The 22,986-nt window shown below is 67.3% G+C and overlaps 12 protein-coding genes across 12 annotated transcripts; 6 read left to right on the forward strand and 6 right to left on the reverse strand.

Annotated features, from left to right (window-relative positions):
* Positions 1 to 29: 29 nt before the first annotated feature.
* MICPUN_50205 (predicted protein) lies at positions 30 to 1,115 on the forward strand (the record flags this gene model as incomplete). The annotated part of the gene is made up of 1 exon (XM_002502023.1): positions 30 to 1,115. One exon carries the CDS (start codon positions 30 to 32, stop codon positions 1,113 to 1,115), a length of 1,086 nt encoding a protein of 361 aa, XP_002502069.1.
* An 84-nt stretch (positions 1,116 to 1,199) lies between these two features.
* On the reverse strand, positions 1,200 to 1,766 carry MICPUN_58463 (predicted protein; the record flags this gene model as incomplete). Its single annotated transcript, XM_002502403.1, has 1 exon — positions 1,200 to 1,766. One exon carries the CDS (start codon positions 1,764 to 1,766, stop codon positions 1,200 to 1,202), a length of 567 nt encoding a protein of 188 aa, XP_002502449.1.
* Positions 1,767 to 2,235: 469 nt separating this feature from the next.
* MICPUN_68304 (predicted protein) lies at positions 2,236 to 3,192 on the forward strand (the record flags this gene model as incomplete). The annotated part of the gene is made up of 2 exons (XM_002502024.1): positions 2,236 to 2,574; positions 2,722 to 3,192. Coding segments are annotated over 2 exons (810 nt in total), but the record flags the coding sequence as incomplete, so codon positions are not given.
* Positions 3,193 to 4,248: 1,056 nt separating this feature from the next.
* IDHP (isocitrate dehydrogenase (NADP+), bacteria-like protein) lies at positions 4,249 to 5,472 on the reverse strand (the record flags this gene model as incomplete). Its single annotated transcript, XM_002502404.1, has 1 exon — positions 4,249 to 5,472. One exon carries the CDS (start codon positions 5,470 to 5,472, stop codon positions 4,249 to 4,251), a length of 1,224 nt encoding a protein of 407 aa, XP_002502450.1.
* A 1,882-nt stretch (positions 5,473 to 7,354) lies between these two features.
* MICPUN_100441 (predicted protein) lies at positions 7,355 to 7,894 on the forward strand (the record flags this gene model as incomplete). Its single annotated transcript, XM_002502025.1, has 1 exon — positions 7,355 to 7,894. The coding sequence occupies one exon, from the start codon at positions 7,355 to 7,357 to the stop codon at positions 7,892 to 7,894; it is 540 nt and encodes a 179-aa protein (XP_002502071.1).
* A 105-nt stretch (positions 7,895 to 7,999) lies between these two features.
* MICPUN_58467 (predicted protein) lies at positions 8,000 to 8,386 on the reverse strand (the record flags this gene model as incomplete). The annotated part of the gene is made up of 1 exon (XM_002502405.1): positions 8,000 to 8,386. The coding sequence occupies one exon, from the start codon at positions 8,384 to 8,386 to the stop codon at positions 8,000 to 8,002; it is 387 nt and encodes a 128-aa protein (XP_002502451.1).
* Positions 8,387 to 8,616: 230 nt separating this feature from the next.
* MICPUN_108234 (predicted protein) lies at positions 8,617 to 9,706 on the forward strand. Its single transcript, XM_002502026.1, has one exon. It carries the CDS (start codon positions 8,716 to 8,718, stop codon positions 9,652 to 9,654), a length of 939 nt encoding a protein of 312 aa, XP_002502072.1. The 5' UTR covers positions 8,617 to 8,715; the 3' UTR covers positions 9,655 to 9,706.
* On the reverse strand, positions 9,702 to 10,870 carry MICPUN_108235 (predicted protein). Its single transcript, XM_002502406.1, has one exon. It carries the CDS (start codon positions 10,821 to 10,823, stop codon positions 9,756 to 9,758), a length of 1,068 nt encoding a protein of 355 aa, XP_002502452.1. The 5' UTR covers positions 10,824 to 10,870; the 3' UTR covers positions 9,702 to 9,755.
* A 355-nt stretch (positions 10,871 to 11,225) lies between these two features.
* MICPUN_100443 (predicted protein) lies at positions 11,226 to 14,719 on the forward strand (the record flags this gene model as incomplete). Its single annotated transcript, XM_002502027.1, has 2 exons — positions 11,226 to 11,315; positions 11,519 to 14,719. The coding sequence occupies 2 exons, from the start codon at positions 11,226 to 11,228 to the stop codon at positions 14,717 to 14,719; spliced, it is 3,291 nt and encodes a 1,096-aa protein (XP_002502073.1).
* A 170-nt stretch (positions 14,720 to 14,889) lies between these two features.
* Positions 14,890 to 17,691, forward strand: MICPUN_58471 (ATP-binding cassette superfamily; the record flags this gene model as incomplete). The annotated part of the gene is made up of 1 exon (XM_002502028.1): positions 14,890 to 17,691. The coding sequence occupies one exon, from the start codon at positions 14,890 to 14,892 to the stop codon at positions 17,686 to 17,688; it is 2,799 nt and encodes a 932-aa protein (XP_002502074.1). The 3' UTR covers positions 17,689 to 17,691.
* A 130-nt stretch (positions 17,692 to 17,821) lies between these two features.
* Positions 17,822 to 18,409, reverse strand: MICPUN_58472 (predicted protein; the record flags this gene model as incomplete). The annotated part of the gene is made up of 1 exon (XM_002502407.1): positions 17,822 to 18,409. The coding sequence occupies one exon, from the start codon at positions 18,407 to 18,409 to the stop codon at positions 17,822 to 17,824; it is 588 nt and encodes a 195-aa protein (XP_002502453.1).
* A 453-nt stretch (positions 18,410 to 18,862) lies between these two features.
* On the reverse strand, positions 18,863 to 22,570 carry MICPUN_58473 (predicted protein; the record flags this gene model as incomplete). The annotated part of the gene is made up of 1 exon (XM_002502408.1): positions 18,863 to 22,570. One exon carries the CDS (start codon positions 22,568 to 22,570, stop codon positions 18,863 to 18,865), a length of 3,708 nt encoding a protein of 1,235 aa, XP_002502454.1.
* Positions 22,571 to 22,986: the final 416 nt, after the last annotated feature.

A 22,986-nucleotide genomic window follows, 5' to 3' on the forward strand; every position in this document is an offset into this window, starting at 1 on the left:
CACCTGATGGAAGACAAGGCGGAATCCCGATGTTACCCCTCCTCACTGGCACCGGCACGCCGCGGGGCACGAGTCCTCGGATCGTCACCATGGCCGACGATGAGACGCGGAGATCCGACTTCGACGACCTCGACGACGCTGCCGATGAGACCGCATCGGACGGTCTCCTCCCCGTTGGGTACCCGGTGAAGGTCACGCGCGCGGGCGAGTGGCTCGACGATTGGGCCGAGATCCTCCGGGTCAACACCCGACCCACCTCCGACAATCCCACGCCCACCTACGACGTCCTCGTGAAGCCCATGATCAATGTCACGACCGTCTCCGACGAGGGCGGCGAGTCCGTTCGGGACGGCGACGGGAACATCTTCCGTCTGCACAGCGTCTGGTACGTCATTCGAGACAAACCGTACGCGTCGGAGGTGGTCGAGCTGCGACCCGACGTCGACCCCGACGACGCGAAAAAGGTGGCGGAGTACCGAAAAAGGTACGCCCAGGAATCGTGGTACCGAGGCGCCGTCGCGGACGAGAAGCGGCGGAGATCGAGCGTCACCGTGCGCGTGCTGCGCGCCGGCGACGTCGACAAGTTAGCCTCGGCCAGGGCTAACGACGACGGCGACGAGGCGAAGCCCGGGGGCGAATCCCTCGGCGTCGTCGACGTCTCCACGCCGGTGGACGTGAACCTGTACTGGATGAAAGACGTGCTCAAGCACATGAAAAAGTTTACCCCCACGGTTCCCAAGTTGCCCGCGGGTTTCGGCAGAAGCGGCGCCACCTGGTTCTTCCACACCGCAAAGTCGCGAAAAGCGATGGCGAACAACTTCAACGACGTCCTGCTGCCGTCGATCAGGGAGGGACTCTGCGACGACAAGGACGCGCCCCTGCGCGGCGGCGCCCTGTACCTCGACGGCAAGAAACTCGCGGAGGATCCGGAGGAGTGCGGGTTCCCGGGGTACTGCCACGAGTACCAGAGGGTTTGCACCTGGGCGATTGACGAGGGGATTCCATTCGTCTTTGTCGCCGCGGGCGAGCGGTACGACGAGGAGGCGTGGCGCGGGGTGCACCACGGGCGACGGAAACCCGCGCGCGGCGTGGGATGCGGGTGCGTCGTGAGTTGAGATTCGTCTAATATGAATAGTGCCAAGTGTGTGCGGCGCTACTCGTGTGCTACTCGTTGTGTGCTACTCGTTGTGTGCTAAAAGTTAAACTTGCGTCTGTCGTCGCCTGGCGTCTGCGTCGAGGGCGGAGAGGGCGAGGAGCTCGTCGGTGACGAGTGTCTTTCGCAGCGCGAGTCTCTCGGCGAGCGCCTTGGTCGCGTCCGGATCCCGCGCCGCCTTCGTCAGCATCGCCCCGAGCGCGCGTCCCTCCGAGTCGTGCACCGACGGCGCCGCCCCCGCGTCGGCGCCGATGGGCAGCGCGGCGAGCGCGCTTCGCCCGTCGTTCCTGGCGAAGTGCAGCCTCCGCCTCGCGACGCGCAGGTCCTCCCGCGCGTCGGAGTGCTCCCGCGCCTGGGTCTCGAGCTCGCGAGCGAGGTTCGCGACCCTTTGCTTCATCCCGCCCGCGACGCACCGCGCCAGGTCCAGCCGATTGGCGAGGTGCGCCGCCTTGGCGCGCTGCTCGTCGGTCGGCACGAATCGCGCTTCCTCCGATGCGACATCGTCCTCGGCCCCCCCGTCGCGAATCCCCTCCCCGGGCGCGGGTTTCGACCCGACACCGTCCCTCCACGACCGCAGGGTCTCCTCGACGAACCTCACGTCCCTCGACGCCATCGCGCGCGCGCGTCGTCTGCGCGGGGGGAGGGGCGCCCCCTTCCACCTCGCCGGTCTCGGTCGGTCGCGACACCCAACTGTCCGTCCTCGCGGCGCGCGTGATCTGCGAGAAGATACGACGCTCGAGGCCCTGGTGGCCGCTCGACGGACGCAGTGTTGGGACGCAGCGATGGGACGCGACCCGAGGGCGGGAGCGTCGACGCGAGTCGATTCCGTGACCACGGAGGCGGAGATGGGGACGCTCGCGGCGTCGGCGAATCCATCCGACGATCCGGCGACGCCGCGCGAGTCTCCGCGGGCCACGTCGTCGGGCCCAATCGCGATTGACGCGACGACCTCCAGGGCGGGCGGCAGCCAGACGTACTCGTGCAAGAAGTGCGCGCGCGGGAGCAGCTGCTTCCCCGTGCACGTCGCCACGCAGAAGCTGGCGACCTCGCGCCGCAAGCGCAGCGGCCGGGGCGAATCCCCCGATCCCGAGGACGTCTGGCGCCAGTTCGAGAACCTCCTCGCCGACGGCCATCGCCCGACGGTGAAGACGTACACGTCGCTCCTCTCCGCGCTGGGCGACGTGGGCGCTCCGGAGGACGCCGAGGAGGTGCTCGCGCGCATGCGTGACGCGGGCGAGGTACCGGACGCGCGGGCGTACAACGCCGCCGTCCACGCGTGGTGCGCCAACGGCAAGCCCGCCAACGCCGAACGCCTCGTGGAGAAGATGCTCGGCGACGGCGTGGCGCCCGACGCCGCCACCTACCCGGACATCGTCGCCGCGTACGCGACGCTCGGCGACCTGCGACGGTGCGAGTCCATCGTGTCTCGCATAGAGAGCGTGTGCGTGGACGAGGGAGCGGCGCTGGCGTGGTACGAGAAGGTGTACCACGCGCTCATTCGAGGGTGCTGCGCCAGGGGCTCACCCGACGACGCGGAGAAGGTTTTGCAGAGGTGGAACTACGAGCAGCTCGACATGGAGCGCGTGGCGGAGCGCAAGGGCCGGGTCTCGCGCCCGGTCACCGCGTCGTACGGCATGATCATCGATCACTACGTCTCCGTCGGCGCCATGGGTGACGCGCGCAGGCTCCTCGGGCAGATGCAGTGGGATAAGGTGGCGCCGTCCATCGAGATCTTCAACATGCTCCTCAAGGGCTACCTCAAGTCTGGCAACGTGGGCGCCGCGCAGGACGTCTTCCGCGAGCTCGAGGGATCCGGCACGTGGGACATGGACTCGCTCGGGATCAAACCCGACGTCACGTCCTACACCAGCCTGATGGACCACTGGGCCAACCAGGGCGACGTCGACCTCGCCGAGAAGATCCTCGCCAAGATGGAGCTCAAGGGCGTCGCGCCCGATGAGCGGACCTTCGGGTCGCTGGTCAAGGCGTACGCTCGCGGGCGTAACCCCGAGGGAGCGGAGAAGGTCCTCGAGCGCATGCGCAGGTACGACGCTCCGGATCCCGCCCGAACGGGCGCGGGGCGGGGCGGTCGCAAAGAGCCCGACTGGAGGCGCAAGGGGAAGCGCGCGGCGGCGGCGGCGGCGGCGGACGCGAAAGACGGGGAGCGACGGAAAAAGCTCAGCCCGGGCGTGATCCTGTACAGCACCGTGGTGTCGGCGTACGCCGCGGTCGGGGACATGGCCAACGCCAGACGCGTCGTCGCCGAGATGTCCGACCGGAGGGTGCGACCAAACGACAGAACCTTCGCTCACCTCGCGTGGGGGTACGGGCAGCTCGGGGACGTCGCCGGCGTGACGCAGACGGCGCAGCTGATGGTGGACGAGGGCGTGAGCATGCGACCGGGGGGTTCGGGGCGTCAGGCGCTGGTCCGCGCCGTTCGCGAGTGCGGGCTCCCGGCGTCGCACGTGGACAGGTTGCTCGATTCCCTCGCGCCCAAACGGAAGGGGGCGGGTTCCCGGTCGGGCGTCGGGAGTCGGGCGGGGGCGGCGTCGGGCGCGGGGGATCGCGGCGGCGGCGCGAACCGGTGGGTGCGGGGCTCGGACAACAGGCTTCGCAGGGAGGACGGCGCCGACGCGACGTCAGCGTCGGCGGCGTCATCGTCGGCGGCGTCGTCATCGTCTTCTTCGTTCGACGACTCCGTCCCGCCTCCCGCGCCGTCGAAGCCGCGGAGGAAGGGCGGGTACGGCGACGGTCGGGGTCGCGGGCCGGTGACGAGGCACGGCGACGCGGGTTGGGTCATGTCGGCGGGGTGGACACGGCCGGCGGGGGCGAGGAGGAGGACGGCGCGCGGGGTCGTCGCGCGCCCGGGACGGTCCCCCGTCGCGTCCAAGGGCTCCGCGTTGGGTCTGCGAGCGAGGCGCTCCGCGGGTTTCGTCGCGCCAGCGCGCGGCGTCGCCGTGTTCTCGTCGCCGGCGATTACGCCGTGACGACGACGAGTTCTGAATAACGAGTTGATTTATGAGGTATTTCGAATGGTGCCCCCCACGTAACAAAGACGCGAAGGTGGACTACTTAAAAGTCTCTCTCGTCGTCAATCACAGCTCCTCCGCGACGGCGTCGATGAACTGCTCGGTGGTGAGCCCGCCCGCGCCGCAGAGGTCGCGCGTGCCCCGTCCCTCCCTGAACAGCTTGTGGATCACGGCCCTGAGCTTCCCCGTCCACGGGTGCACTCCGGAGCTTCCGCCGTGTACATCCGCGGCGTGATTCATCGCGCCGATCAGGCCCTCCACCATGCCGAGCGGGTTGAGCGAGGTCTCCTCGCCCCTGAGCCTGGCCTCGTCCATGTCCGTCACCGTCCCGTGGCTGGCTTCGAACTCCTTGATGAGGGTTCCGTTATCGTCGACGCCGACCAGGTTGCTGGTGATGAACCCCGGGGACTTGTGCACCTGAGCCAACTCGTCGGTGAGCACGTCGCCGTCGTAGTTGTGCGCCGCCATGCCGAACCCTCCGTCGGTCCACACCACGAGCTTCATCGTGGCGGCGTCGGAGAGGAGGTGGACGAGCTCGGAGCCGGGTTTCATGACGCCCTTCTCGTAAAACTTTTGCTTAAACTCGGCGTCAAACACCGTCTTCATCGACTCCCAGAACGGTTCCTGCCACTTGAACACGGTCTTCTTGGTGACGACGTACGGGACGATGCCGGCGTCCAGGCACCGCCCGAAGAAGATGCGCGCGAGGTGGGCGACGTTATCCAGCGGGTTGTGGTACGCGACCACGGCGTTGAGATCGTCCGTGATCTTGCGGTCGTCCACCACGATTGGCTCGCCGCCGGCCTCGGGGACGAAGGTGGTGGTGAGCTTACCTTTGCCGACGATCTTGTACCCCGCGGAGTACTCGCCTCCGACGGCGTGACGCTCGAAGAAGACGGGCTTCTTGTAGCCGAGCTCGACGCCGTCGATGTGTATGGTGTCGCGGCTGATGGTGATGCCGTTCCAGCCGCGGCGCATGGCGCCGTTGGGCGATCCCCACGCCTTCTTGAGCCCGAGCCTCTTGACCTGGTCCGCGGTGGGGGTGATCGTGGGCTCCTTGAAGATGGCCTTGAGCCGCGCGCCCGCGGAGATGACGTCGCGGAGGACCTGATCCTCGGTGTCGTCCCTGTTCTTGGCGCGCAGGTCGAAGAACTCCCACGCGGACGTGTCGACGTGCGGCTTGATCCAACGCTCCAGGATGAGGTCCATCGTGTACCGCGTCATCTCCTCGCCCGCGACGTAGACCATGGGTGCGGCCTGGATCTTACCCCCCGCGCTCGCTGCGGCCATGCCTCGCGCGGTGAGGAGCTGCGAGTGCTTGCCCGGGCGGGGCGCCGCGCACTGGAGCAGGCGGGATCCCGCGTTGCTGAAGATCCGCCGGAGCACGTTCTTGCTGGCCATCTCGCCCTTGGTGTGATCCCCTTGCGTGTGAGTTGGTTCGTCGATCGGGGACGAGTCGCGCGAGGGTTCGCCCGTGGTTGCTCCCGGTGCGATGCGCCGGCCTCGTGAGGACCAGGCGCGACTCGTGAATGCCCCCGACGCTTCGGGGTCACGAGGAGACAATCGATCCTTTTCGTCGTCAGGGCTCGAGCGCGCCAACGAAGCTTGCTGATTTCTGCTCGGCGCCCCTCTTCCCGCCACCGCAAACGGAGGCGCGCGGGCGCGGCGAATCGAAGGGGCGAGGGCATCTCTGCGCCGACGCCGGGCGCCATGGGCTTTCAATCGTTCCTCAAGGGCTTCCTGTGGCTCAACAACATGATCCTCCTGATGCTCGGCGCCTCCGTGGCGCTGTACGCGGCGGTGCTCCTCGCCATTTTTGAGAGGGAGAGGCGAAAGTCGGGGGGCGACGCCGCCCCCGCCGCGCCGCCCCCGCCGCCGCTCGCGCCGGGGAGCGACGCGCCGTCGTACGTCCATCACGTCGTCGCGGACGAACCATGGTGCGCGAACCCCGCCCCGACGATCCCGGAAACCCCCGCCCCGCCCCGCCGGTTCCCGCGAAAACACGTCCCAAATGCGGACAGTCGCGTCAGCGTCCCATCCCGGCCGAAAACAGTTAAAACCTCCGTCTGATCCACCCGCCGCCCCGATTCCCACCGCCGCGATCGCACAGGTTCCTCTACGCGCTCGCGGGCGCGGGCGCCTACGTCGCGACGTGCGCTGCCGTGGGCGCGTGCGGCGCCGACACAGCTGGCGGCGGTCGATGCGGCGGATGCTGCCTTCGCGTCTACGCCTTCGCCGTCTCGGCGTCCTTGGTGGCGCAAACCGCGCTCGCCGTCGCAGTCTTCGTCAACCCCGGCGGGTACCTCGTTCCCCCGCCGGACATCACCGGCGCCGAGGCGAGCGCGTGGCGGTTGATCCACGCCAACTTGAGCGCGGTCAGGTGGTTGGCGATCGCGCTGTTAGTTTTACAGGCGTCGTCGGCGGCGGCGGCGACGGCCATCGCGAGAAACCTGGCGGCGAGACGACGACGGCGGCGACGGGGCGGTGGCGAGTACGACTCGTCGGACGACGACGACGGTGATTGGGACGATGACGACGACGAGGACGACGACGAGGACGGGTCGTACTACGGTCGACGCGGGAGCGGCGGGAGGCGTTCGGCTCGTCGGCCGCTGCTGTTTCCGTTTCTGAGCGACGGCGCCGACACCGACGGCACCGGCGTCACCACCGACGACAACGAGTCCCTCCTCGAGGAAGGCGCCGGTGTTGGCGCGTACGGCCACGCAGTGTCCGGATCGGGCGGGGGAGGGGCGGGCGCGTACCACGACCCGTTTTCGCCCCGGCGCGGTGACTCGGCGCCCGAGTCTCCGTCTACGCCGTGGAGCCAGCGGATGCGGGAAAAGTACGGGCTGGACACGTCGAGGTTCACGTACGACGAGAACGCGCCGAGGAGCGGGGGCGGGCGCTCGAGGCTGGGTTGGGGGCGGGGAGACGGGGGGACGAGGGGGGAAGGGGCTGGGCGGTGCGTCGTGATGTGAGCGCGGGGTTCCGCGAGTGTGGAGTGCGAGTGAAACACACACGTTGAGATTTTCATCCATGTCATGATCAGTCAACGACGTTGGAACAGTGTTGGACGTGCCGATGTCCGAGACGAATACCACGACTTTGTCTGGGCACTGGGCAACCCCGACGGAGACACTCCTCGCGCGCGCGCGCCCGCTACGTCGACGCCATGACCAGCCCCCCGAAGCGCCCCGTCGTCACCCCGGACGGCTGTGGCCCCGTCGTGAGCGTCCGCGGCGAGCCCGTGCAGGGCAAGGCGGTCCCGGACACGTCCGAGGTTCTCGCCTGGGTCGACGTGAAGGACGACGGCGATATCGCCCTCTCCGGATACGACCCCGTCAGCTACCACGCGGGCGCCGACCACGGCCCGCTCATGGGCAAGGCGGTGCACGAGACCATCATCGAGACCCTGCTGCAGGGCCGCGTGCGATACCGCTTCGCGTCCGAGGAGAACCTCGCCAAGTTCCGGGCCGACTACCGCAACCTCAAGCCAAAATACGGCGGTTTTTGCGCCGCGGGCGTGGGGCTCCACGACAAGCTCGCGTCCGCTGACCCTCTCGTGTGGGATATCGACCCGCGGGACGGCCGCCTGCTTCTCTTCTGCAGCTGGGAGATGAAGGCGGAGTGGGAGAAGGACGCGGACGCGGCGAGGCAAAAGGCGGACGAGCGCTTCGGCGGGCTCTGCGCCAAGGCTTCGCAGGCGGCGTGACAAGGAAACACCGGGCGACGGCACCCAACCCTCCGCTGCCCCCTTTTGCCTCTTTGCACCGGAGCGTGGATCTTACTTGAAGGCTACGTAGGTGTTCACCAACTTCTACGTGTCCATCCCGTGCCGTAGTAAATCGTAAGCTCCACGCTTCGGTGTTTGAGCTGCAGCGGAGGGTTGGGCGCCGTCGAGCCAACTGCGAGAAACGACGCCGACGCCGTGCTTCAGCGCGACCTGCAGTGTACATTTGCACCGGAGCGTGGAAGTCAACCATCCAAGATCCGGCTCCTTGAACGGCCAAACGTTCAACGAGCCGGATCCGGGCCCCACGCTCCGGTGCACGCGCGGAAGCACGGCGTCAGTCGAAGCCCTCGAACCGACGCACGCGCATAGAAACTCTCGAGAGACCCGCCGACGACGCGCTGACGGAGCTGCAAGAACCGTCGTACCGAAGCGTGATGCGCCTGTTCGACCGATCCGGCACGTGTACCTCATTTCCTTCTGCGGTTCGTGCTCGAGCCGGATCGCGCGCCTCACGCTCCGGCGCCCACGCGGCAGCGCGGCGTCGGCGTTCCTCTCGCCGTTGTAAACAACACACGTGTTTGGTCGGTCGCAACATTCTTCGCCAAAATTAAACCCCGAACCGCGGTTCATTTCGTCCCGTTCATCGACAGATATGCGGACCGTTTAAAATGGCGCCCAGCTCGCCCGACGCGTTTCACTTCGCCGCCGAGACTGCCGCGCGGAGCGCCTCGTCGCCGGTCGACCTCCGCGCTTCTTTCGTCCCACCGCGAACCCACCGCGGCTCGTATCGTCGACCCGGGATGCCCAAGGCGTCCAAGAAACTCGTGGCTGCCGTGGCGAGCGAGGCGGGCCCGCTCGGCTCGTTCGTCGATGGACTCGTGAAGCATGGGCTGACGCGCGCGCTCGGACCGGGCGATCGCGTCCCGCTCGAGATCTTCTTCAACTACGCGCTCTTCTCCCTGTGCATCTGCCTCGGCATCTTCACCGCGAGCAGGATCATCTCCCCCCGGCTGTTCAAGGGCGCCATGTCCCACCTCAAGCCCTTCGAGGTGAAAATCTGGCACACGAACATGGTCACCTTCCTCCCAACCTTCGCGGTCACCTTCTTCGCGCTGCCCGCCATCCTCAAGTACTCCGCCGAGCGCTACACCTTCATCGCCCCAGCCTCCGCGGAGACCCTCAAGGCGACCGGCATGTCCCTCGGGTACATGACCTGGGACCTCATGGTTCTCATCTTCGACGCGAAGGATCAGATGGCTGCGTACGGCGGCGTGACCCCGTACGTCCTCTTCCTCTTCCACCACTCCTTCTCCATCGCGGCGTGGCCTTACGCCGTGTCCGCGGGTCGGTGCGTGTACTTCGTCAACTACTTTTTGGTCTCCGAGGTGACGAACTTCAACATGTCGCTGCGATGGTACCTCATGAAGACGAACCGAGAGGGCGGGTCGCTGTACTTCTGGAACGGCATCCTGTGGATCCCGCTCTTCTTCTGCGTCCGGGTGGCGGTGATCCCCAACCTGGTGGACAGGTACCTCAACAGCGACTGGAGCGCGCTGGGGGTGAACGAAACGTGGGCCGCGCGTCTCCTCCTCCCCGTGCCGGTGATGCTGAACCTCTACTGGTTCGGGCTCATCATCACGACGGCTGTCCGGTTCCTGGTCACGGGCAGCGAGGGCGGGCACGTGGAAGCCGCGGAGGGCGCCAGGGGGCGCGCCAAGTCCAGGAAGAAGGCCGACTAGACACGCTCCCTTAGCCGCTGTGCGCATTCGTTATCTGTATTCCGTGTATATCATCGGTGCTCAAATCTCTATAAAGTCAGTAATCTACGCCCGCGCCCACATCACGCCTTTGAGTCGACGGCGGGCACCACGTCCCCGCATCCCTGCGACCCCGCCACGAGCGTCAGCTTTCTCAGGCTCGCGGTCGCGGTCGCCTGGATCTGCGTGCAGTACTCGTTCACCTGGTTGGCGATCAGGAACCCCTCCAGCCTGGACGGCTCCGCCGACGGCTTGTGCGCCGGGTTCGACGGATCCTCCTCCTCGGGCAGCGGCTCCAACCCTTGCGCCCGCCTCTGCGCGTTCTCCGCCTTCCTCTTCGTCAGCCACTGCGCCTGCTGCGACTGCTGCTTGGAGAGGAACCGCTGGTAGTGCGCCACCTTCTGCTGCTCCGCCGCGAGGTCGTCCATGCACTCGCTGAGAAACTCGAGCGATTTTTCCAGAAACGGCGCCGACGACACCGCGAGCCTGTCCGCGTCCGACTGGGTCACGCCGTGCTTCTCCTCGGACGCGACGGACCTGGTGAGCTCGCCGAACATGGCGCTGAGCAGGGCGGAGTTGGCGATGCGGATGGGCACCTCGCAGACGATGTCCGCCCACGAGAGGGACTTGTCCGCAATCTTCTCGAACGTGAACTCGCCCGCGCGGTGAATCTCGAGGAACCGATCGGTCAGGCGGAGCGCCTTGAGGCCGAAGGTTCCCACGGACGCGCTCTTCGTCGGATCGTACACGACGCAGACGCATCGCTTGATGTTCTCCTGGTACGCGAGGAAGGTCTCGATGAGCTCCTCGGTGTAGTAGGACCCGAGGTAGGTGGACTGGTACCACCCCACGGTGTTGTTGTCCACGTTGATCTCGCGGAGGCACCGCATCATCTCGAGCTGGTAGTTGGCGCCGTCGTCCTCCTCACCCTCGGCGGCGGCGGCGTCCTGGTTTGGGAACGGGAAGCAGTCGGTCACCTCGAGCGTGGCGCCAATGTCCAGCCCGAGGAGCTGCCCGGTCACGAGCGTGGGCGCCTGCTCGGAGCAGTGCTTCACGATCTTCATCACCACCTGACCGTCAATCTGCACCGACCTGAGCGGGGTCTCGGCTTCGGTGGGCTTGCCCACGGGGTTCGCGGCGCCCCAGACCATGGTCGCGGGTGGCGCTCTGTGACGTGTGCTTCGTGCCTGCGTGGGACGGGTCCCGGGCGCGGCGGTAAGAGGACGAGGGGAGCGCTCCCGCCAGCCGCAAAAAAGGAAAGTAGGGCTTTGGTATCGGCGAGAGGCCGGACGCGGCCGGTTGCAATCCAAACCCATAAACGATTCGGTATTCGGTGTTCCTATGGGCATTTAGTTATGTAGACGAGACGTTCGTAATTGCCCAATTCGGACAGGACCCGCGCGTGGCCCCTGCTGAAATCAGCGCGAATCACGGTGCCTCCCGGTCCCAGCCGAGAAAACACGAAGGTAAAAAATGGTCGTTGGCTCTTGGGCACCCAGTTTTGCGCGCTCCACCGAGGCGTGGAAGCACGGCTCCCCTCCCCGCCCGTGGCCATGGAGAGCCGAATCGCGATCGCGCTCATCGCGGTGGCGCTGCTGTGCGGCGCCGCCCCGGCGGTCGCGCAGACCAAGACCCAGATCACGGTGCGTCGCGCGCCCCATCTCTCCGCTCGCGATGTCAACCCAGCCGTTTGTAGTCGTTTGACCCGCTCGTCTCCACGACCGATGCGCCGTCGCTCGCCCCCGCGTTGAGACGACGGCGCCGGGCGCCACGCGCGTATCCCCCGCGAATCCGACATCCCACGGCTCACGTCCCAACGACCCCGGTTCCCCATCGACGCGCGCAGGTCGTCGGCGACTGGGCCAAGAACACCCCGAGTTCCGTCGCGGCCAACTCGCTGTGCTCCGCCGGGTACTTCTTCGACCCGGCGGGGCTGGAGTGCAACCAGTGCCCCGCGGGCTCGTCCGTCGACGGGTTCGGATGCGCGTGCCCCGCGAACACCCGATGGGTCGCGGGCACCGGCGTCGCCCCCTACGGCGCGTGCACGGCGTGCGAGACGAACACCACGCTCTCGTGGGACAACTCCACCTGCATGGCGTGCGACGCATCCAACGGCGCGTCCCTCAACGCCGCCAAGACCGAGTGCGAGTGCCTCACGAACGCCGGCGCCGACGACCTCACCAAGGTGCTCGTCGAGTTTGACGAGAGCGGCGCGAGGTACGGCGCGGGTAAGCGCTGCGTCGCGTGCCCGTCCCCCGACGGATCGGCGGCGGGGGCGAGGGACGTCACTCAAAACGGCAAGTGCATCTCGTGCGAGCGAATTCGCAAGAAGGACGGAACCGGTTGGATCCAGATGACGTACGACGCCGCGACGAAGACGTGCTCGTGCCCCAGCGGCAGCGATTACGACTGCTTCGACCTCGCCGCCAAGAAGTCGTCGCTCACCACCGCCTACTCCACGGTGACTTTTGACTCGACGGCCAACACCCTGGTGTACTCGGACATGGGCGCGTCGATACAATCCGCCACCGTCATCAGCGATTGGTTCGCGAACAACCTCATCGAGCAGGCTCACCTGTGCAACAGCTACGGCAACACCACCGCGTGCAACGCCGTGGCCAACGCGTGCGTCCTGGCGATGTACTCCAGCAGCCACGCGGCGTGTAAGCTCTACGCCGGGATGCGCGACAAGCGAACCGCGTCTCAGTACCACCAGAGCGACGCGAGCACCAAGGTTAACCCCAAGCTTGACTGGTCCGAGACGCTCCCGTGGCTGTATTACTCCACGGGCGACTACGCGTCTCGCGCCGACGTGGGCCTGACGATGTCCTTCTCCGTCCCCGCCGAGAACGAGTACGCCGTCGTGTCCAACCTCGTCTTTGTCCTCTCCGTTTCCACGCTCTCGGGCGAGTGGCTCGGGTTTAGGCCCGTGGGCAAGCTGCTCCAGCTGTGCGGGGGCCGCGAGGACGACCTCCAGGCGTGGGCGCGATTCGGCACCAACTACTTCAACGATTGCTCCTTACCCGTCGCCGACGCCCTCGACGCCGCGCGGGGCATGGGCATCTCCACCGCCGGCGAGACGCTCTTCTTCGACCTCTACCTCCAGGACCTCGGCGGGGTCGCGCCGACGGCGAACGCGTGGCCGGAGCGACTGTACCCGGTCCCCATCAAGGTTAACAACATCGCCGAGAACTCCAACGCCGCTTTGGACGACGATAAGTTCGTCCGCCGCTTCTTCGTCATCGACGAGACCGCGGGCGTGGCGTCGGGCACCAAAAAGGCTGTCACCTACATGAAGAACATCAAGTTTACCATCACCGCGCGGTCCGACGAAAAGTCCAAGATTTACCCCCCCGCCGTTTCCATCACCTACGCCAGCAGGGACCCGTCCTTCGCCTACACCGTCGAAGACGGCGTCGGCTTCCAGTGCGAGTACACCGTGGACGACTCGTTCTGGACGACGTGGGACAACGTCTTCATCACGTCCATGGTCTTCTCGGGCGCGTACTGGGCGTACGGGATGATGCGAGTGTCCAGGCGTCGCATCACCCGAGACGCCGACTCGTCGCTGATGATGTACGCGGTGGGCACGGGCGCCGCGTGCGTCGCCGGCGGCCTCGCGGTGGTGCTCATCTTCGGCGGACTGTACTGGTTCCTCTTCTTCAAGGCGCAGCAGGAGGTGTACACTGTCGTGCCCATGGACACGGATTCGCGGGTCAAGATGTTCAAGGAGGTGCTCGACGCCGCCGTCGGTCTCGCCGCCGTGGGCATGGCGTACACCATCGCGTGGCAGTGCAACTACGACATCTTCTTCCTGGACTGGGAGAAACCGAGGGCCACGACGACGCCGCAGGGCCACGCTGTGAACGCGCCGGTGTCAGCCTGGCGCAAGATGTTCATCGCCAACGAGTGGAACGAGCTGCAGACGGAGCGGCTGACGTCGCGCGCCTTCACCCTGACCCTCATGCTGCTGTTCCTGCTCGGCCTGGACTGGCAGAACATGTGCGTGATCGAGCCGACGCTCGCGACGGACGACCCAAAGCCCTACCAGGTCCAGTCCATGCTCCTGCGATTCGCCCTCGCCGCCATCCTCATGTGCGTCATCGTCCTCTGCCAGGTTGTGTACAAGATTGTCTGGCACCACAACTACGTCGAGCATCCGATCCAGCAGTTTGTCGACCTCCTCACGATGGCCAACATGTCCATCATCCTCCTCGACGACGAGTGCAGCGGCTACTACCTCCACGGCAGGTCCTTAATGACGTTCTCGGACACCAGCATGCAGGAGCTCATGGCGCAGATGCGACGCGAAGAGGAGATGCAGGTGAGCGCGAGGGGTTTGGTTCCGAGCGCCGCGAGGGCTGAGCTCGCCGAAAACCAGGTCTTTGAGCTGTACATCACGAAGGAGCTCCGCATGGCGTACGAGAGTAAGCTGCTGCGGCGGATCCAGGAGAGCGCCGCGATGCAGGGCGGCGGTATGATGGGCGCGGCGGGCGCGCTGACCTCGCGGGGCGGCCGGCCCCGGGGCGGCGGCATGGCGGGGTCGATGGGTCGCAACGAGTACGGGCGGGGCGGCGGATGGGGCGGCATGGGAGGCGGCGGCATGGGAGGCGGCATGATGGGGGGCGGCGGCAGCACCCTCGCGAGCGACCAGACGCTCGCGGCCGCCGAGGAGATCGGCGACATCTTCAAGCAGCTCATCAACTTCACCGAGGCGAACGCGTCGTCGTTTGTGCTGGAGAGGCCGTTTTTCGACCGGATCCTCAACATGCCGCCGGAGAGCGTGTCCATGATGCAGGGCGCCTCGCCGGTCTTCTACCACGACTTCCAGATGAACTTCCAGAAGGTCATGTTCTACGGCATCGAGTTCCAGCTCATGATCTTCGACCTCCTCGTGTTCACGGCGCTGGACAAGGAGTTCAACTCGTTTGCAATCGCCGCGTTTCTCACCTGGCTCGTGGGCATCTTCGTGGACCACTTCAGGCAGTCGTTCGGGGAGACGAACATCTCGCGAAAGTCGCTCATCGACGGAAGGTTCCTCATCTAAGCGTGGTTCCGTCGATCGCGAGAGCGTGTTTATTAAAACATTGAGGGGGTCGCACCCCTCCCTCATCATAGCCTTGTACATATCAATTCGTGAACAAGTTGGTTGAGTCGTCAAGTTGACTCGCACCCTGCGTGGCCATTTTTTCAGGCGCGAGGGCGCGGTTTAGGACGATGGCCCGCGCGTCCTTCTTCCTCCACCGGACGGACCAGGAGAGCATACGGCGGCGACAGCTAAAGAACGGCGTCACGCTCCTGCTCATTCTCCTGGTCGACTGCGCGTGCGCGTGCGTGCTGTACTTCACGCGGGAAAAGCGACTCGGCGAGATCTGGTCGGAGCTGGCGAACCTGACCAGCGCCGACACGTTCAAGGATGGCACCGGCGACCTCCTCGCGCTCTTCGCCGCGCGGCTCGTGCTTTTGACGTGTGCGGGTACCGCCGCGGTGTACCTCGGGCGGCAGCGCAACAAGGGCCCGCCGCCTCCCCCGAGAAGCGCCCGAGCCTCAAACCTATCGAGCCGCGACGCATCCCAGGCGGACCTGACCCTCCGCGCCCCCTTACTCGCGCCCGAAGACCACGACGAAGACGAAGAAGACGACCGCGTGTGTCCGGCCGTGCACGACGCCTCCCCGGCGGGGGTTACCGTGGACGACGCCCCGAACGACCCGGGAGCCTTCGATCCCAACGATTTCGCCCCGACCGAGGAGGACCAATTCCACAACCAGCGCGCGATACGACGCCGCGACGTCATCGTCGAGTCCACCTTCTTGCTCTGCATCGCCATGCAGGCGTACGTCGCCGTCAAGAGCGTGTCATTCTACTACGCCGAGGGGAAGACGGCGCGCACGGTGCTGCTCCTCGCCGCGAGCATCGTCGCGATCAACGCCGAGAGCGTCTACCTTCGGTCTTACGTCGCCGCTTGTACCGTTCGCACCGGCGTCCTTCGCCGCGACTTTCACGCGCACGAGCTGCAGTTCCACGACCGCGTCGTCGGTCACGTCTGCGACATGTGCGGCCTTCGGCTGATCGCGGGGAGCAAGGGCCTGCGATTCGGCGGGTTCAGGTGCAAGACGTGCGACTTTGACTGCTGCATGCGGTGCTTCTGCCGGAAAGATCGAGCAACCGCCGAGGGGGGTATCCGGGGCGATAAGGGAACCAAGGCTGAGAACGAGCGGACGCCCGCGGAGTACCTGTGGCGGGTCATGGCGCTCGCCAAGCTCGAGTGGCAGCTCATCGCGATGGCCATCTGCACCACCCTCGTGACGTCCGCTGCCGCGCTCTTCGTGCCGCACTTTCAGGGCGCCGCAATCGACGCGGCCATCGCGGTTGACAAGGAACAGTTCAATCGAACCGCGCTGATGCTCCTGATATCGTCCGCGGGGGTGTCGCTGTTCAGCGCGTTCAAGGGAGTGTGCTTCTCCCTCGTGGGCAGGCGCCTGGCGTACAAGGTTCGCACGGGATTACTGAAAAACATACTCTCGCAGGACATTGCGTACTTTGACGGCGTCAACACCGGCGACTTGCTCTCGAGGCTGTCGTATGACTGCGCCAACCTCACCGCTCCGTGCAACACCGTGCTGTCGCTGGCGGCGCAAAACCTCGTGGTGATCTGCGGCGGCCTCACGATGTGTTTCTGGGTGTCCTGGCGCCTGGCGATGGTGTCCTTCGCGGTCGTGATGCCCATCACTTTCCTGATCAAGAGATACGCTCGGTGGAGCCAATCGCTGAACCGGGAGATATCCGCGATGCTCGGGCTCGCATCCAACGCCGCCAACGAGGCGTTGGGGAACATAAGGACGGTGCGCGCGGTGTCCACGGAGGACGTGGAGTTTAAGCGGTACGAGGAGCACGCGCGGGCGGCGCTGAACGCGGGGATTAAGGACGCCTTCGGCGGGGCGCTGACGGTGGCGCTGACCAACCTGTTGGAGCTCGGGACAGCCGTCCTCATCCTCTGGCTCGGCGGCGGGATGACGATGGAGCGACCCAACCCGCGCCTCACCATCGGATCCCTCATCACGTTCCAGCTGTACTTCAACTCGGTGACCAGCTCGTACACGGCGCTGAGCAACTGCCTCACGACCCTCGTCCGCGCAGCCGGCAGCGCCAGCCGGGTGTTCCAGCTCCAGGACAACCTCCCCGACATCTCGCCGAACGCCGGCGAGACGTTCCGGCCGGAGGCTTCGCGTGCCACCGCGGGGCCCGAGATTAGGTTCGAGAAGGTGAAGTTCTGGTACCAGATGCGCCCGAACACGATGGTCATAGACGACATGGACATGGTCGTCGCCGCCGGGTCCACCGCGGCGCTGGTCGGTAAGAGCGGCGGCGGCAAGACCACCGTCGTTTCTCTGCTGCTTCGCTATTACGACGTCAAGTCGGGCGCGATTTTGCTCGACGGCAAAGACGTTCGCTCGCTGAACCTCGCGAGCACGCACAGGCACATCGGACTCGTCGCGCAGGACATGCAGATGTTCAACCACAGCATCGGGGGTAACATCGGGTACGGTTTGGACCCGGAGACGGAGGCGACGCGGGAAAAGGTGGAAGCCGCGGCGAAGGCTGCAAACGCGCACGACTTTATCATGACGTTCCCAGACGGGTACGAGACGAGGCTTGGGGAGCGCGGGGTTCGGCTGAGCGGCGGTCAGAGGCAGAGGCTCGCCATCGCCAGGGTGTTCCTCCGGAATCCCACGCTGCTGTTGCTCGACGAGGCGACCAGCGCGCTGGATTTGGAGTCGGAAGCGGCGGTGCAGGAGGCTCTGGACAGGTTGATCGCGACGGGCGGGCACACGGCTGTCGTGGTGGCGCACAGGCTGAGCACCGTGAGGCACGCGACGAACATCAACGTCATCTCCGCCGGGAAGGTGTGCGAGAGCGGGACGCACGAGGAGCTGGTGGGCAAAGAGGGGGGCGTTTACGCGGGGTTGCTCGCGCTGCAGCAGCGGAAAAAGGAGGAGACGATCGCCGAAAACTGATGAGCCGACGCGGGCGAGCGATGACGCGACGGGGGCGACGGGGGCGGGCCGCGGCGCCCGCGTCGGCGCGATTTTTTGGATTATTAACGTGTTGAGCACCCGTCGGGTGCGTCTTCCTAGCTATTTCGAGTCGTCAGATGCCGTCGCACGCCCGCGCCGTCTCCAGGCACTCGCGGATGAATCTCAAGAGCTCGGCGCTCTCCGAGAAGCTCTCGGAGCGCGCGAGCGCCGCCCTCGCCTCCTCCATCTTCGCCGCGACCGTGGCCCGCGTCGACCTGGCGATCGCGCCGATCTCGAGGTCGTCCCCGCCGCCGCCGCCGTCGCGGTCCAGGGTCATGGGCGCCGCGCCGTCGTCGCCGTAGCCCCGCGCGAGGGGTTCGGGATCCGGCGCGGGCGATCGCCCCGCGCGAAGCTGGCTGTAGAAGTCGATGCGATCCAGGCTCGAGGGCTTAGAGCCCGACGGCGCCGGAGCGGACGATGACGGGGATGCCTTCGCCCCGGGTGCATCGCCTCCCCCGACCCCGCCCCCTTTCCTCTTCATCTCCTCAGCCTCCTCCGAGGACATGACGAACATGTCGTGCGCGACGCAGAATCTGCGACCGTCGCGCCCGCGCATCAGCGGGGTCATGCAGCCGTCCGCGGGGCAGTACTCGGCGAGCATGGTCCATCCCTGCAGGAGCTTCTCGGCGATCTTGGACGCGTTGTCGTCGTCGCGGCTCATGGTCGTCGCGGGATGGCGCGCGCGCGGTCCCCGTGTGGCGAGCAAACCCTCGAGGGCAGCCTCGAAAGGGACGACGAACCGGCGCGGCGAAATGAAACTTTTTATCACAAGGCTACAGCTCAAGCGGGGCGGCGCGCTCCGTGCAGATGGAGCGCTGGGGCGGCCTCCACCTCCGAGGCTTCGTGCGTGTGATGCCCGATTATCAAGGCAATGGCTTCACGCCAGTAAACCTAGGATCGAGTGGGATGGTCCTCGTGGGCTGGCAAGGTGATGTAATCGCCGCGTCGCGGCTCAACAATGAATCCAGCCCGCGAGGACCTTCGTACACGCGATCCTGCGGTGCGGTGGACATCACACGCGCGAAAGTCGAAGGTGGAGGTCAACCAAGATCGAAATGCACGGTTCGTTCCATCTGCACGGACCGCGCCGCCGCGGCTGTCGATCGCGTCGCGCTCACGCCGCCCCCTTCTCGCCTCGAATCGGCCTCGCCTCTGCGGCGCTCCTCCCCGCGCGACTCGTCAGGTCCCTGAACCCGCGCCGCACGGACGCGAGTCCGCCGCCGCCGCCGCCGTTTGACGACGCCGTCGACCCGGACATCTCGATCTTTGTCGACGTGGACGTGCGACGGACGATGCGACCGCCGCCGGCGCTGACCGCGGTGGACGCTCCGGTCGCTCCATCCGCTTCCCCGGCGGCGTCAAACATCCGCCCGTTTCCGGCGTTTCCGGAGCCCTCGGCGCCGGACGCGCCGCGGCCGAACAGCCTGCCCGAGAGGCCGGAGGTGTACGCCGCGAAGATCCCGCCCGCGAGGACGACGGCGGCGACCGGGATCGCGACTTGCGTCTCGGTCTTTTCGAAAAATTTAGCAGCCGGGGACCCGTCGTCGGACACGGTGTCGGACACGGTGTCGGACACGTCGACGGCCGGGGGATCGGTCCGGACCGCGTCGTCGTCGGGGCCCGACTGCGCGCCGACCATCGCGTCGCCGCCTCCGTCGGCCCCGTCCCGGTTCGGGTTGATGAGATCGTCGATGAGTCCGTTGAGGTACCCCAGCGGGTCCTCGGCCACCTTGTCCGCGATGTTGCCGAGTTCCTCGGTGTTGTCGGTGGCGTTGAACGGAAACTTGGTCCCGGGGACGGTCGGGTCCCCGACGTTCTCGTCGACGGGGAGCCCGCTAGCCAGCCCCCCACCGCCGCGGGGCCCCATCCCGCCCATGAGCGTCAGCAGCTGCGCCGCGGTGAGGTACCCGTCCGGCGCCCCGGGGGCTTTAACCCCGGCGCCCTGCTGCGATTGGTCCAGCGCGGCGTGGAAATCCCCGCGAGCCGCGGCGAGCACGCCCTGCACCCTGTCCAGGAGCTCGATCGCGGTGTCGACGTCGACCGCCTCGCCGGAGTCGGCACCCTCGGCACCCTCGGCACCCTCGGCACCCTCGGCGCCGACGCCGAGGTCGATGAAATGCGCGGCGTTCTCCTCCGCCACCTTGATCGCCGCGGCGACGAGGGATTCCACCTCGGCGGAGTCCTTACCGCCGACGGAACCGTCGGCGTCGGCGCCTGAATTCGCCGACGCGAACGACTCCTCGACAAAGTCCCCGGCGGCGCGAAGCGCGGTGCCGAACATGTCGCGGTACCTCTGGACTCCGCCGGTGGCGTTGAAGTGTCCCTCCCGGTGCTCGTGGTGGTGATGGTCGTTCGCGTCGTTTGATCCCGTTTGATGATCGGATCCTTCGCGCATCCCCGCGAGACCCGCGGCGACGGCGATGGCCACCGCGTTGTCGAAGTCTGCATCCGTCAGGTTAACCCCCGCGAGCGTCGCCAACACCGCGGCTACGTCGGACACGGTGGCCGGGTCGATGCTCCCGTCGGGGTTTCGCAGGTTGGCGACGATGGAGTCGATGTGGGACCCAACGGAGCCGCTCGGCGGGCCCCCGAACGACGCGGTCGTCGCCGAGTCAGGGAACGGCGGCCTCGGGGGACCCTCCGGGTAAGACGGCGGGTACGTGGGCACGGCGGCGACGGGGCCGCGGGGTGAAGGCCCGGGGGGTGAAGGCGCCCCACCAGAGAGGGAAGGGGGAGGGCTCGGGGGTTGCTGCGCGTCCGCCCGCCTTCGCATCACCGAGGTTAAGATCTGGCTGAACCAGGTATCCTCCCAGAGCCCCGCGAGGTACGATCGAAGCGCGCCCCCGGACGCCTCGCCCGCCGCTTCCTCAGCGCTACCTCCGCTTGCTTCGTTTTCATTGGCCAGCGCCGCGAGCCGTCCCAGCAGGGTCCAGTCTGAGACGAACCACCCGTCGCCCCCCGCGGGTCGCGTCGCGTCGAACGGGGGAGGCGCGAGGGCGCCTTCCTCGCCGCTCTGCGCGGCCACCCCGCCGCCGTTTGCGGCGCCCGAGTAGTAGTCCAGGAGCTGCGTCAGGAAGGCGTCGGCGGCGAGGGCGGTCCCCGGGCTGGCGGCCGGGCTTCCGAGGAGGCTCCAGTCGGGGTCGAGCCACGCGGGCGGCGCTCGGTCGCCCTCGCCGCTCTGCGCGAAGAGGGACCCGTCGAAGAGTGGGGACCCGAAGGCGGGCGCGCCGGCGTCTTCGTCGGGGGTGAACAGCGACGCGAGCCGTTCGCGAAGACCGTCACCCGAGTCCGCGTCGGCGGGGGCGGGCCACTGAGGGAGGTTCAGGGTCCAGTCGGAGTTCAGCCAGGCTGGGGGAGGGGCGGCGCCGTCGCCGCTCTGCGCGAGGACGGCGCCGTCACCCCCGGTGGCGCCGGCGACGGCCGCGACGAGGAGCGGGAGGACGTTGGCGATGCCCGACGCGTCGCCCCCGCCCAAACCGTCAGAGAGGGACCCCCAAACGTCTAAGAGGGACCCCGCGTCGGTCGACGGGAAGATGGACGATCCCGGTCCGCTCTGCGCGAACACGCCGCCGCCAGCGCCGGCCCCGTCGCCGCCGAGGGCGCCGCCGAGCAGCCCCAACAGCTGGTTGCGGACGGCATTGCCGGCCAGGGTGGAGAACAGCTGTTGCGAGTTACCGGTGGCGGCGGCGGTGACCAGCTGAAGCCAGTTCCCCGCGCTCATCGGAAAGACACCGGCGTCCCCGCCGCCGATCATCGGGAAGACCCCGGCGTCCCCGCCGCCGCCGGCCAGCGCGTTACCGAGGAGCGCGAGCAGCTGGTTCCGGATCGCCCCGTCCATCGCGCCGCCGCCGCCGCCGTCGGGAATCGTCGAGCCGGCGCCTCGGAACGGCTCCAAAATTTGGGTCCAATTTGGCGGCGAACCAATCAAACCGGTCGGGTTCGGGCCGGCGAAGGGCTGAACGATCAGATTGGCGAGCTCGGTCCAGTTCGGGGGGTTGAGCAGTCCGCCGCCGCCGAGTGGGGGGTTCGGGCCGCTCTGGGGGAAGACGGAGGGGTTGGTGAGGTTGCCGAGGAGCGCCGCGAGTTGCTCGCCGATGGGTCCCTCCGGGAGTTGCGGGAGGCCCGAGAATGGCCGGATCGGGGTCGTCGCCGCCAGTGGTCCGAGGATATCGGTCCAGTTCGGCGGGGTGAGGAGGGCGTCGAGTCCCGGTCCGGCTTGCGGGAAGACGGAGGGGTCGGTGAGGTTGCCGAGGAGCGCCGCGAGTTGCTCGCGGATGGGCCCGTCCGGCAGCTGCGGCGGTCCGGAGAAGGGCTGCAGCAAGCCTCCTTGCGCGGACAACGGCGCCAGGAGTGCCGTCAGGTTCGGCGGGTTGAGCAGTGTGTCCAGCCCGAGTCCCGGACCCGCTTGCGGGAAGATGGGAGCGCTCGCGTTCCTGTCGAGCAGCTGCGCGAGCTGGTCGAGGAGCGGGGTGCCGCGAGGGGGCGGGCTCGGCGGCGGGGGGCTCGGGGGCGGTTGTGGGCTCGAGGCAGCCTGCGCGGCGGCGTCGGGCGGGGCGCCGCCGAGGAGCCTACGACGCCGGCCCACGGCGTTGGCGTCGAGGAAACTACCGAGACGGCTCACGACGCCGGCGCCGCGGCGCGCCTGCACGGTCTTTCCCGTCTGCGCGTGATGGTCCTTCACGAGCTGCTTCAGTATGTCAAAGTTGGTGAAGCTCGACCTCGGTGCCGCCGGCGGTTGTCGTTGCGGGTCGGCGAGGGCGCCGAGGGGCGCCGCGAGCACGAGCGCGGCGGTGAGGGCGAGCCACGCGCGGGTCGAAGGCATCGTCGGTTACGTCGATACGCCGGTCGTGCGCGCAAAGAGTGCGTGCGCGGGGCGCGAACCTCGCGGCGATATCGGCCTTCTGCGCGCTCCGAAACCGGACCCTGCGCGTGACGAATGAAGCGAACCGATCGTGGACGTCGCAACCGAAGCCTCGAAAATCGCGAAGTTGACAACGGACGCGTTCAAACGAACAGCGCGTCCGGGGGGCGCCGGGAGCGATGGGAAGGAGGGGTCGCCCCGGGTTCGGGGCGGCGCGATGCCCTCTCATCATCTCTCTCCTGCTCTGCGCCGTCGCGAGCGCGCAGGACGGAGAGGACGGCGGCAACACCGGCCCGCAGTGCTCCGAAGATCGCCTCGACCTGTGCGACGACCTCTGCACCTTGGACGGCAAGCGCCCCAACCCTTGCCCGCTGGAG

The sequence above is a fragment of the Micromonas commoda genome, chromosome 5 (genome assembly GCF_000090985.2).
Source record: "Micromonas commoda chromosome 5, complete sequence".
Lineage (NCBI taxonomy): Eukaryota > Viridiplantae > Chlorophyta > Mamiellophyceae > Mamiellales > Mamiellaceae > Micromonas > Micromonas commoda.

Bases quoted from the DNA above. Each gene is read 5' to 3' on its own strand.
- MICPUN_108234 (XM_002502026.1), top strand. From the start codon at position 8,716: ATGCCCAAGGCGTCCAAGAAACTCGTGGCTGCCGTGGCGAGCGAGGCG.
- MICPUN_108235 (XM_002502406.1), bottom strand. From the start codon at position 10,823: ATGGTCTGGGGCGCCGCGAACCCCGTGGGCAAGCCCACCGAAGCCGAG.